The sequence below is a fragment of the Oryctolagus cuniculus genome, chromosome 9 (assembly GCF_964237555.1).
Source record: "Oryctolagus cuniculus chromosome 9, mOryCun1.1, whole genome shotgun sequence".
In the NCBI taxonomy this organism is placed as follows: domain Eukaryota; kingdom Metazoa; phylum Chordata; class Mammalia; order Lagomorpha; family Leporidae; genus Oryctolagus; species Oryctolagus cuniculus.
In genome coordinates, this window is record NC_091440.1 from 37,287,767 (window position 1) to 37,301,155 (window position 13,389).

The 13,389-nt window shown below is 39.5% G+C and overlaps 1 protein-coding gene across 8 annotated transcripts in view; it reads left to right on the top strand.

Moving 5' to 3' along the window:
* Positions 1 to 13,389, top strand: part of TBC1D4 (TBC1 domain family member 4) — a 220,050-nt gene that overhangs the window by 167,103 nt on the left and 39,558 nt on the right. For 6 of the 8 annotated variants that reach the window (XM_070048715.1, XM_051850604.2, XM_017343535.3 and 3 more), the window contains 3 exons: positions 4,474 to 4,548; positions 5,922 to 6,148; positions 7,640 to 7,804. In XM_070048715.1, the coding sequence (XP_069904816.1) occupies positions 4,474 to 4,548; positions 5,922 to 6,148; positions 7,640 to 7,804 (467 nt within the window). The remainder of the gene's footprint in view (positions 1 to 4,473; positions 4,549 to 5,921; positions 6,149 to 7,639; positions 7,805 to 13,389) is intronic. The other 2 variants (XM_051850605.2, XM_051850606.2) reach the window with 1 other exon arrangement.

Here is a 13,389-nt window from a genome sequence, read left to right on the forward strand (position 1 = left end):
ATTCCCGAAGACCTGCAACAACCAGAGCTGGGTCAGGCAGCCTGGAATTCAGTCTGAATCTCTCATATGAGTGACAGGGACCCCAGGGACTTGATCCTTTACCTGATTGCTCCTGGGGGATGCATTAGCAGGAAGCTGGAATAGGAAGCAGAGCTAGGACTCAAACCCAGGCACACTGATATGGGATGTAGTGAACCCAAGCAGCATGTTAACTGCTGTACCAAATGCCCATCCCACATTTTATTATTGATTTAGTTGTTGCATTGGGAGCCAATGCATATAGAAAACTGTGCATAATACATATGTATAAGAATAAATATATTGCTTTTATGAAACAAGATAGGATGCCATAAATATAAAACAATCAACTGAGAACAGCAAAGAATTCTTAAAACATTGTGATACTATACATAAAAGGGAAAATGTTGTAGAAGAGTAGAATACTGTAGTCAAAAATCATCCAGATAATACAGAAAGATTACCAAGAAATATAAAATAGAAAAACAAGATAAAAAATGAAAATTTAAAAGCCAAATTGTAGGGAACAGCATTGTGGCACAGTGAGTTAAGCCACTGCCTGCAATGCTGGTATCCCATATGAGAGCTGGTTTGAGGCCTAGCTGCTCCACTTCTCATCCAGCTTCCTGTCAGTGTGCTTGGGAAAACAGTGGAAAATGGCCCAAGTGCTCAGGCCCCTGCCACCCACTTGGAAGACCCGATGGAGTTCCAGGCTCCTGTTCATTGTGGCTATTTGAGGAGTAAACTGATGGATGGAAAACTCTCTCTCTCTCTCTCTCTCTCTGACTATAATTCTACCTTTAAATAAATAAATCTTAAAAAAGAAGTCAAATGGTAGGAACTCCAGAAAAAAAAATGCAGGAAATTTTCAGAAATAATTTTATAACACTCTTAAATCTAATGTGCATGGGCTTCCAGATTTAATGCACTCAGAAAATACCACTTTCAATAAAGCTGAATAAAACAAGATGCCAGGGTACACTGTTGCAAAATTTTAGAATGCCCAAGGGTAAACTTAGTTTTTGTTCCAAAGAGAAATAGCAGGTCATATACACAGGCTAAAGAATCATAATGGTATTAGACTTCAGAAATAAAGGACACTTAAATGATGCTAATATATTTTGAAGAAAAGTTTCCAACTAGAATTTTATATTCAGCTGAGCTATTAATAAAATATAAGCATTGAATAATAACATTTATAGATATGTAAATTTCAAGAAATGACTTCCCACTGTCCCTTTCTCAGAAAGCACCTGGACAGTGTACACCACCAAAATGAGGAAGTACATTAAAAAAGAGGAAGACTCAGGATCAAGGAAGCAGAAATTCCAGCAGAAGAGAGGGTCACAGGAAACTTCTGGGTTGATGACAAGGAAAAATCTGAGAGAACTGCAAAATGTTCATGGAAAAATGGAATTATAGGTTCATTTGGTGCAGAAATTTTTAGAAATTCATGTATACTATTTTCATACTAGGTGTAATAACCAATGAAGTTTATGAATAACCCTTATATTCAAAGATTTCCAAAAATTTTTGCACAAAAATAAAATACTTTTAATTCCATTTTTCTATAAACTTTTTCAAGTACCCCCTATTAGGAGGATCTGTAAAAAGCAAGTCTAAATTGCAACAAGTCCATGTTAGAGCAAGACAACAGAAATGTTCACTGTGGAAAGCTCAAAGAACAAGAAAAAAAAACTGTCATGTGATACTTGATCGTATTGTGATCTGCTGGAGTGTTTTGCAATATGCAGTTGCAGAAGTAGTCATTAACTTTGTGGAAAATGAAATCCACAAGATGTGAGATGTAATCAGGTACAATCATAGCAAGAATATGGAGCTCTGTTGCAAACAGTGTTTACAAAGTTAGAATAATCCAAGCACAAAATACTGATTTAACTGAAATTTATGACATAGAAGAGAGAAGTGTTGGTATGAACGTTGGGAGGGGAAAATGAACTAAGAAGAGTGAAGTCTCAGTTTCTGGGGCAGGGGTAAAGCCACCACCTGTGATGCTGGCATCCCATATGGGTGTCAGTTCAAGTCTCAGCTACTCCACTTCTGATACAGCTCCCAGCTAATGCACCTGAGAAAACATTGGCAGATGACCCATGTGCTTGGGACCCCCCACTCACGTGGCAGACTCAGATGAAGCTCCTGGTTCCTGACTTCAGCCTGGCCCAGACTGGGCCATTGTGGCCATTTGGAGAGTGAACCAGAGGATGAAAGATCTTTCTCTGTTTCTCCCTCTGTCTCTGTAACTCTGCCTTTCCAAAAAAAGAGTCTCAACTTATAGAGTAGGAATAGACAGTATCTAAAGTGCGAAGATACAGGGATTGTATCTCTCTCTCTCTCTCTCTCTCTCTCTCTTTTTTTCTTGACAGGCAGAGTAGAGAGTGAGAGAGAGAGAGAGAGACAGAGAGAAAGGTCTTCCTTTTTCTGTTGATTCACCCCCAAGTGGCTGCTGCGGCCTGCAGCGCATCGCGCTGATCCGAAGGCAGGAGCCAGGTGCTTCTCCTGGTCTCCCATGCGGGTGCAGGGCCCAAGCACTTGGGCCATCCTCCACTGCCTTCCCGGGCCACAGCAGAGAGCTGGACTGGAAGAGGAGTGACCAGGATAGAATCCGGCATCCCAACCGACCGGGACTAGAACCTCAGGGTGCCGGCGCCACAGGTGGAGGATTAGCCTATTGAGCCACAGCGCTGGCCAAGGGATTGTATCTCAGAAGCATCAAGATAAATCATTTCCTGGTTTGCTTTTGGGGAGTAGGATTCAGAAAGTTGTTTATAAGTTGATTGCACAGTTTGACTTTTGAAGATTTGTACAAGTATTAAAAGAAACATAATCTTCTTTCCCCTAAAAATTAAACCTGTGAACATATGGGGACAAATATTAAAACTGAAGTACTGGTGCCGGCTTGGCTTAAGCTGCCGCCTGCAGTGCTGGCGTTCCATATGGGTGTTGGTTCGAGTCCCAGATGCTCCAATTCATTAGCTCCCTGCTAATGTGCCTGGGAAAGCAGCAGAGGATGGCTGAAGTGCTTGAGAAGAAGCTCCTGGCTACTGGCTTTGGCTTGGCCCAGCCTTGGACATTTGGAGAGTGAATCAGCAGATGGAAGACCCCCCGCCCCGCGTCTCTCCCTCTCTCTCTCTCTGTAACTCTGCCTTTCAAATAAATTTTTAAAAAACTGAAGTACTATGAGAATATTGTACCTTTTAAAAATTTTTTCAGACACTGTCACATCAAACTAATTTGTATCTCCATATGTTTTAGACTTATACAGAACTTCTCAGACTGCATTTTGTCTATGAAAACCTAGGTGATGTGGTTCCCAGCCTGCCTTTGTAACCTCTTTTCTTCAGTAGTTTGCCTCAGTTTTCTCGGATACCTTGTGAGAGCATTGGATGAGATGATGTCTTAGGTCCTTCTTTCTTAGATCATCTATAAACTGCCCACCTTTGAACTATGTGAGCAGATAATCAATAACAAATTCACCAATATTGATGCACACTGACAGACCTCTGGTGTGAAATTGATTTTTTGAAGATAAATGTATGTGTTTGTTTATTTACTTGAAAGAATGACAGAGGGATTCTCTCTCTCTCTCTCTCTCTCTCTCTCTCTCTCTCTCTCTCACACACACACACACACACACACACACACAGACTCACCTGAGAGAAAGAGTGAGAGATTCCATTTAGTGGTTCACTCCCAAGTTGGCTGCAGGAGCTAGGGCTGGACCAGGCTGAAGCCGGAAGCCAGAAATTCTCAGTTGCCCACATCAGCTGCTTCCTAGGCACGTTACTAGGGAGCTGGACCTTAACCAAAGTAGCTGGAACTTGAACTGGTGTTCTGATAGAGGATGCAGTGTCCCAAGCAGTGGCTTAACCTGCTGTGTCACAGTGTCTGCCTTGGGATAATGTATTGAGGGAGTTTTGCATTATGGAATAATGAATGACCTCTGCCCTCCTATCCATACATTTTAGCATACAGTTCCCTTTTTGGTTCGTTTGTGTTTAACCTATGTTTATTTATAATCCTGTTACATGAATTATGCTGTTTGTACTTGAGGTGTGTATTAAACTCCTTTATAACTCTCTTGGTTTGTTTTGCTGTACCTTCCACATTGGTATATAACTGAATGAGACACAGATTTAATGAGGTTTTCACTGAACTAATAGATGAATAATATTCAACTTTGTAACCAAAATTAACTGCAAAAAGCTTGGTCTGAATATCTAGTTATCTAACAACTGATTTAGAAATAGTGGTGATGAACTGAGGGTAGTTCATGTTCTGTGCCTGTTACGGCTGGTAATACTGCCAACAAATTTGAGTAACCACAAAAGGATCTACTTAATGCTAACACCAAGATGTAATCTTCAACTGCCTTTTATAGTTTTGAAGCCACATTTCAAACCATCTGAAAGATTTAATTTCATTCCCTTCACCCAGGGAGCTAACAGAATGAGAGGCCGGCTTGGGAGCGTGGACAGCTTTGAACGGTCCAACAGTCTTGCTTCAGAAAAGGTATCTAATCACAAGTCCTTTGTTTACTACTGATAGCAACTCAGCCAAAACCCACACTGTTAATGGTAATAGGAGTGCCTATATTATTTTATTATGAGTCCTTTGTGAATTTTTGAAAATTAAGTATTTGAAGCTTTATTCTTTTATTCTGGGTATTTATTATTTATCATTTATTTTTTATTATTTATGTTGCTTTTCATTTGGCTAAGCTTTCTCACACTGGGATAGAACATATCCCATACAGCCTAACTGTCACATCAAGCTGATCTGTATCTCCGTGTGTTCTAGATTTATACAGAACTCCTCAGACTGCACTTTGTCTGTGAAAACCTAGGTGATGTGGTTCTCAGCCTGGAGGTGGCATGTGTTGGAGGCAGTATTTGGGCACCTGTTGATACAGAGCTGTATAAAAATGAGCCATGTAGTTACTGTACTTGTACGGTGATCTGTTTGTAGCTCTCTTCCCATGTGCCTTCTCCCCCCCTCCCCCCACTTTTTATCATTTTAACTGCAGCATTAGGCTCTTCTTTATCTCCTGAACAGTTGTCAGTGGGTTTGGTTTCCTGTTTCCTGTATCCTGCAACATGTCACCTGAGCATGTGCCACCTTTGTTTTCTTTAAATGGAAAATAGTAATTTTTTTTTAAAACTAAGCTTTATAAGTTGATGGGATTGCAGATTTAGGCCTGCCCTGAGTCTGTTATCCCTAACCCATGTTTATCAAGACAAACATGCTCCAGTGGTGCCCCTTTGGAGAGCATCAACAGCATACCTGTCTAAATTGGGAGATTTATGATGTCCACTCGTGCAAAATGAGATGCATTCCAGCATTGCTCGCTTTTCATTCCTTTCCTGTTTTTCATGTCTTTGAAAAGAAATGTACCTCGGGCAGTATGTAGCTGGAGAGACGCATCCACAAAGAGGGAGGATACTTAACCGGCTCTGTTTGCCTTTCCTGAAGGCCGGGCCTCTTGGGCTTTGTGCTGATGTTGAGACACTACAGGAAGCAGGCGTCAGAGATGTCACGGAAGCTGGAGATACGGACCCCCTGACTCCACCCTCTTTTGGTCATGATGTCTTTTCATCTTTGAGTTAGCAGTGAGGAAATGCTGCAACCTTTGACCACAAAGTGCCAGGGCAGAGAACACCTTTTGTCATCACTCCTTTCACTTTCTGGCCTGTCTCTACGGATGCCGCCTTACAGTTGCTGATCAGAAGAGAGGGGTTGTGGGGAGACGGCGTAGAAGCAGCAATGTGGTTTGCGATGACTGCAGCGGGAGACGAGGCGCCGGGTCCCTCGTGAGCTCTGGGCGTCGGCAGGTCTGTCATGACCCCTGTTAGGAGAGAAGACCCTCACGTGTGCTTGCCTTTCAGGACTGCTCCCCGGGGGACTCTCCTCCGGGGACCCCGCCAGCCTCGCCCTTGTCTTCGGGCTGGCACACCTTCCCAGAGGAGGACTCCGACTCCCCGCAGTTCCGGAGACGGGCGCACACGTTCAGCCACCCGCCGTCCAGTACCAAGAGAAAGCTGAACTTGCAGGAAGGGAGGGCGCCCGGCGTGCGCTCGCCCCTGCTGAGACAGGGCTCCAGCGAGCAATGCAGGTGAGTTCGACCCCCGTCCTGGATGTGAGGGCAGTGGCGCGTGACACCCTATGTGGGTCACTCTGGAGTCAAAACACTAGGTGTTAGCAAAACCATTAAAAGAAAACAAAGTCTGCACATCCTGTTGGCCTATAATAAAATACCAGTGTTAAAAAAATTCCCATCACATATACGTGAAATCGTTTTTGGCTCTGTTTTACTACATAATGCATTGAGGCTAAATATGAAAATTGTTACAAATGTTATCTAGGAGAAAGTGATATTGCTACAGAAAGCTAGAATCCCATAACTGACACGTAGTGTTCATTAGAAATTATCTTGGATGATTCTTAAAAAGTTATTGAACAAAACTATTTGACATTTGGTAAGAAACAGTAAAGGTCGTAAATTTGGAATTGGAAAATGTGTAGCACAGGTGAGAGTTCGTATCTCAGAACTGATTTTGTCACTCTTGTTTACCTGTGAGTTTGATACAGAAAATAGGACTGGAAAGGGATGCTCATTGGAAATAAGCAGAACTTGAAGTAAAATGAGAAGGCTAAATTTGATACAAAGTCTGTCAGGTTTGCCAGAATGTCTTTTAAGGATACAGTTTTATTCTCATTGTTATTTTTTGCGTGGCTTGAAACTTAAAAATAACACATTCATTATATAAAAATAAACAATGTAATCATTCTCATCAGATTTTTGTGTGGGAAGAAAATTAAGTTTTCATGTGTATACCAGGATTTTTTATAGGATCAGTTCGTATGTGTTCAGGCAAGGCAACAGATCTTTTTTCCTAGGAAAACATACTTTGATGAATTTCAGTTCTTCTCTATGTTTTCCACGTTTTATAATGTATCTGTTCAAACACTTCCTATCAATATAGAGAGTTATCTGTGTCATTGTAAAACCTTTCTATTTGGAGAATCTGCTTTGAAAAAAAAAAAAAAAGCCATGTGAGAGGTCAAGACGTTGGATTAAACCATAGTGGTGCCATTCCACAGGCTTCAGGCTAGAGCGTGGACATTAATGGTTTCTAGCCAAAGGTATTATGATGGCTTCCAACAACCAGATGTGTTGTTCTTAAATATTTAGAAGGGTTTTTATCTTTAAAATAGTCAGTCTTTGAACTACTAATAATCACTTTTCCCTTCTGGAACTTGTTTCCTGTAATTATTTGTGCTTTCCTACTTTTTTTCCCTTGAAGTGTCTTTTGCATGTAAAAACAAACACTTTTTGTCCTGAAGTTGTTTAGAATTTTTTAGAGACAAACACAGATGGTTAGAAATGCCACGTAGATGAGGGGTTTGAATCCTCAGAGTGAACCTTGGTCAAAGTCATCAAAACAGACAACTGCATGCTCTTTTTTCGTGTAAGATATAGCCTTGAGTGTTTAAGGGGAAGCTTAAATGAATAGAAAGAACCTGTTTATATGCTTTTTCATAGTGAATGAAGGTTTTACTGAAATATAAATTAAGACAAATTTGCTGTGTTTTCTGTATTCAGCATTCTTTCATCAGTTCGACGCATACAAAAGGAGAGTAATTCTTCCTCCAGTCTTCCAAGTCTCCATACTTCCTTCTCTGCCCCTTCCTTCACTGCCCCCTCTTTCCTGAAAAGCTTTTACCAGAATTCAGGTAGACTGTCCCCACAGTATGAACATGAAATCAGGTGAGATCAGTGTCCTCGGTTTGCAAAGCAAAATTTTCTGCAGTGATGTACTGATATGTTACTAAAAAGTAGCTGATTAACTTTGGAGTGACGTTTATGCATCCTTATGCTGTGCGTGTTCTAATCTATTTCTAATATGTTGGTTTCAGTTCCAATTAATTTTTTTAAGCAAACTTTTTAAAACAGTAGCTTCAAAGTTTTTTTGATGGTGGGATTGTCTTTCTCAAATACACTTTTTTGAATAATTTGTTTCTTTCTTTGCCTCAGATGCCAGAGTCTAAGCTTGGTATTGTTTAGAGCAAGGCTTAGTACTAATATAAGTTAAGTAAACTTTCTGTATCACACAATGTTTTTTCTTAGCCTCTCTAGACCTGTTATATGGAATCCAAAGGCCACTGATTGAAAGAACTATAAGAAAGTGATAAATACAATGTCTTTGCTTTTAAGTAATTTTTAAAACTTTTTTAGAAATATTACTAATATTAATATTTCCTAGGCATGTCTTTGATTTTTCAGTTACAGAAAGACCTTTCTGAATCTCAATGCAAATCATATAATGAGTACAGGACTACACTGAGAGCAGCTGTCTGATGGCATGGGAGATGGCTTGAAGCTGGTAGACATTATGTTTCCTTTTTATTGATTTTCCCCAGCATGGGGAAATCTTGTTGCTTGCTCTTTTAGCTTCAGAAAGCTAGATATTGTAGTGCTTAGAGAATTAGTTCATTTTAAAATTTAAAATTATACATGAAACTATTTTGATCACTCAGATCTTAGGTGGCAGCCTCTGGGAGGTGGTGAACTAAGTCCTCAAAAGGGACTGCTGCCAGCTTAAAGTTAGTGAATTATTTCCTGTTTTCCTGTCTAGATTGACTCATCCTTTATTAGCGCTGTGTAGTATTCCATTTAATTCTGCACAGTGTCTGTCTTGCTGATGAACAGTTGGTTTTTAGCTGTTTGATAATTGGTGATGTTATAGTCAAGGAGAGTACTATGGGCTATCAACCAACCTATGTGCCTTAACAGCTTCTTGGATATCGTTTTGCCTCCTTGTTTTAGACTTAGAAAATTCTGAATGTTAGCATGTAACTAGGTGACCCTAATGAGCTAGTTACAGTAAATCGGTCCTTGGTGATCTCTGAGTATCTTTTGTCCATGTGTGCCATTATTTTTTTTTACTCCAAGGAAGATAGTTGATAATGATTGTTATAATTTTGAATTTTAGCTTTCCTCTGACTTAAATATAGTTGTTGTGTTTAACCACTGAATTTGATTTTTCTAGTGGAGGAAGTAGATGATGAAGTTATTTCAAAGGGTTTTCACGAGCGACCTTATGGGAGAAATTTTAAAGACAGTCACAAAAAAGTAGAACTGAGGGAAACAAGAAGGTAGATGTATGAAAATGTCAGTTTGCCTTTTCTGCCTAATACTTCGTCCTAAAAAGAATGCAACACTTTCAATGCAACCTATTGCTTCTCATTGTTATGCTAGTTAACAGGAACATTGGAGGATCACAGTTTCCTTCCTGAAACAGAATCATGCCTCAAAGTGACAATTGGCAGTATCTATGGAGAAGGTCAAAGGTTAGCTGTGACTAGGATGTAGAGAACAAAAGCAGTGACTTTGTTTTTTCATGATTATTTATGTTGTTTAACATGATTTCACTTATTTCTTTTTTTAATTAGATTGTACCATCCATTTGCTTTTTTAAAATATTTTATTTATTTGAGACATAGAGTTAGAGACAGTGAGAAGGAGAGACAGAGAGAAAGATCTTCCATCCATTGGTTCATTCCTCCAAATGATCGTATGGAGGTGGGTGGATCCGAAGCCAGGAGTCAGGAGCTTCTTCTGGGTCTCCCAAGTGGCTGCAGGGGCCCAAGAACTTGGGCCATCTTCTACTGCTTTCCCAGGCCACAGCAGAGAGCTGGATCAGAAGAGGAGCAGTCGGGACTTGAGCTAGTGCCCATGTGGGATGCCAGTGCTGCAAGTGGAGGCTTAACCCACTCACCACAGTGCCGGCCCCTGATATCGTTTATTTCTAGGACTTGCTGCTTAGTTGTAGGTATTCTTCTTGCCAATAACTTCCCATGTTCCTGGAACCTCATTAGAATTAGAAAGACAATGGAAGTCAGCAGGGAAAAGCACATTATTTTTCTGTTGGAAAGTTTCACCTTTTTGTAATTGTGTTATTTAAAGGACTGTATTTAAACATGTTGAGAACTTTAAGTTTTGTAGGATTATTAAAAGCCATTCTGTTTTCTTCATTTTTTAAAAGATTCATTTGAGAAAGGGGGGGGGAGAGAGAGAGAGAGAGAGAGAAGGAAGGATGGAAAGAGAGGCGATGAGAGAGAACTCTTCCATTATCTGGTTCAGTCTTGAAATGGCTGCAGTGGCCAGGGCTGGACCTGGATAAAACCAGGGGACCGAACTACATCTGGGTGTCCCACGTGGATAGCAAGGGTCCAAGTACTGTTGGCATCAACTGCTGCTTTCCCAGGCACATTAGCAGGAAGATGGATAGGAAGGAGAGCAGCTGAGACTCAGATCTGTGCTCTGATGCAGCGTACTGGCATTGCAGGCCGTGGCTTAGCTTGCTTTGCCATGTCACTGTCCCTAGCCATTGTATAAGAGAGTATTTTTATACACTTGTCTATACTTTTTAGGTGTGACAACATAGATTAGAATAAGTAGGCCAAAAGTATACTTAAAAAACAAACAAACAAACAAACACTTTTCATTGAAAAGTAGCCCAACCCTAAGCATACAGCTCAGTGAATGAACCCAGAGTGAATACCACCATGTCATCCCACACCAGTTAAAAAATGGAATGTTACCAGCAGCTCTGCAGTGCCTCTCCTGTTCCCACCCAGCCACTGGCCCCATGCTGACCTCAAACTGCATATCAGTTTTGCCTGGTTTTGTGCTTTATCGCTATGGAATGCTACAGCTTATATTCTTTTATATCTGACTTCTCTCACTGACATTAGCCAGTGAAGTTCATTTCTGTTTTTACATGTGCTTCATTGATCTTTATTGCTAGATTATATTCTACATACTAGTTCACAATTTATCCATTCCCTTGTGAGTGGATGTGTATTTTGGTCTAGGCTTTTGGCTTTGAAAAGGCTACTGTCTTGACTCTTATGTTCGTGTCTTTAGTTGCATTGCGTATGCATTATTGATGATATATACACAGAAGTAAAATTGTTGGACAAAGTACACTTTTAATAGGCTTATTTCAGCTAGCAAATCACTTAGACATAAATGCGCTAGCTGCAATCTTTGAGAGAATGTTTGCTGATTTTTTAATTATTATTTTAGAAGATGCAACAATATTAGAGAGTCGTCTTGTTAATGCTTTACCCAGATTAACCAGTTTTTAACATTTTGCTACATTGTCTTTATCATTCTTTGTCCATTTAGGTACAATTATATATAAACATATGTCTATCCTCACATACATTTTTTTAATTCTAAGCCATTTATTAGAGGTTGCATGCATCATATCATTTTAATATTTTAGAGTGTATTTCCTAAGAACAAGAATGTTTAAGAACACAATATTAATCAGTGGTTTCTTAGCAGAAAGAACATCATACACAATTATCATGAGAGCTGGAACTATTCAGAAAAATGAGGGACGAGATTCATAATTTTATCAATTATAATTTTCTTGTCACTTGAGTACCTACTATCCTATCGATTCCATACAATGGATCTCTAAAATAAGCATTTCAAATAAGGACTAGGATGGGGAGATGGAGCCAAATAGTATTGTTACTTTTTACAAAGCATATTAATTTAAAATTTTGAATTCAGGTTAGATGTCCTTCTCTAGGGCCACTCTGCTGAATTATTGAAGGCAGGTTGGGTTGCTGTTTTTACACAGGCTAAGGGAAAGGAGCAAAGATCTTTTTAATATCATGGTTTGTTGGTTACTAGATTGATTTGCACAGCATTGAAAATGTTAAAAGAAAGAAATAAGTATTTTTTTTTGTTTTACCTTACTTCAGATTAATTTTTCAAAATTTAGTGTTATGCAGTAGTTTAGTAGTTACATAATAACTTTGTGATGATATATTTTTATAATATCTGTTCACCATGTATATCTTCCCTGTCAACAGGCATCTTTGTTACTCTTTATAATTGCTACTTATGTTATAAGCTTATATCTTAAAAATTATCTGCTTTGAAATGCGTTCATTGGTCAAAAGTAAATAATAGTAAAAAAGGTGCAACAGTCCTTTCTTCTATTCACTTATAAAATTTTCAGTAAAAAATAAGATTTTTGCTGATGAAAAATCTCATAGTACAATGTTGCTTCTATAATTTTCTGATAAAAATAACATAACTATTCATTGTGGCTCATTACTGAAATACCTGTAACTGATTTACTGATTGCCTAATAGCATTGCCTTTTCATTTCAAATCCTGATTTGGGGCCTGTACCTCTCTCTGTGTGCTAATACCATTCCTTGTTTTCCTGTTGTACTAGACAGGACACTGCTTCCGAATCAAGGTGATTAGAAGTCTAAATTAATTTCTATGTAAAACACTCTTACATTCTTCCAACTTAATACCACCTTTAGTTTAAGACAGTATTGGTTGTTGCCGCAATGCATGCCATCATTATGGTGCTCTGAATTCTGTGTAGTAGGGAAAATGTGACCCGCCCACTGTAATCAAAGATCATGAAAAATCTTATAAAATATTAGCCGCAAAGAGAAATCCTGTTTCTACTCTATTCCATGTTGAAGTTTCCTTAGTGCTGTGGTCTGTCTTCCCACCAAAGTCGAATTTTCAGCTAATGGAAGTGAATTTGCTGTTGGTAGGTACGTATGGACGTCTGAAGAGTTCCTTCTGAATCTCAAGCAGGTCTAGAAATGAGCAGCCTAAAAGAAATATCCTCATTCAGTTGAACCTGGCTTTCTCTTGATGGGGATTGTTAATCCATGTCTGTTCGTCTTGATTCCTGGCCCCCTGATTACTCTGAGACACAGACAAAACCTGTGGATGTCTGGCTGGTGTGGACGCAGGAAAACACCTACTTCCTTGTTATGGAAGTCTCACCACATCTGCCATGACATCACTTCCGCATAGTCGCGTGTCCTCAGTAGAAAACATCCAGGATCGCTGCTCAACAACCTGAGTGCAGAGGACAGCTCTCTGCCTTGTGCAGTGTCCGCACTTGGCTCTCGCATGCCCATCTTCCTATTTGGGGCCACTTCTCTGAAGCTGGAGTAAAAAAATATTAAAGATTAGGCTAGGAAGTGTCCAAGAGAAAAAAGTTCCCAGAAAATTATTTTGATCGTATGGATAAGATGAAAAGTGACTATTTTGAGACTTGTAATTGGCCTATACTTTTGTGTGGTCTAGTGCAAGACCATTTAAAAAATACATTTACTTATTTTGAAGAGCCAGATGGAAATGATAGCTTTCTTTGCCTGTTCCCTTCTAAGTTCCAGTACAGGCATAGAATTAGCTCTGTTTATTAATTTACAAATTATCTGGCCTGCAGTTTCCTTATACACATGGTTATATTGAACCCTTGAGAAGTTTCGTGTTTTGCTTGTATCATTTTT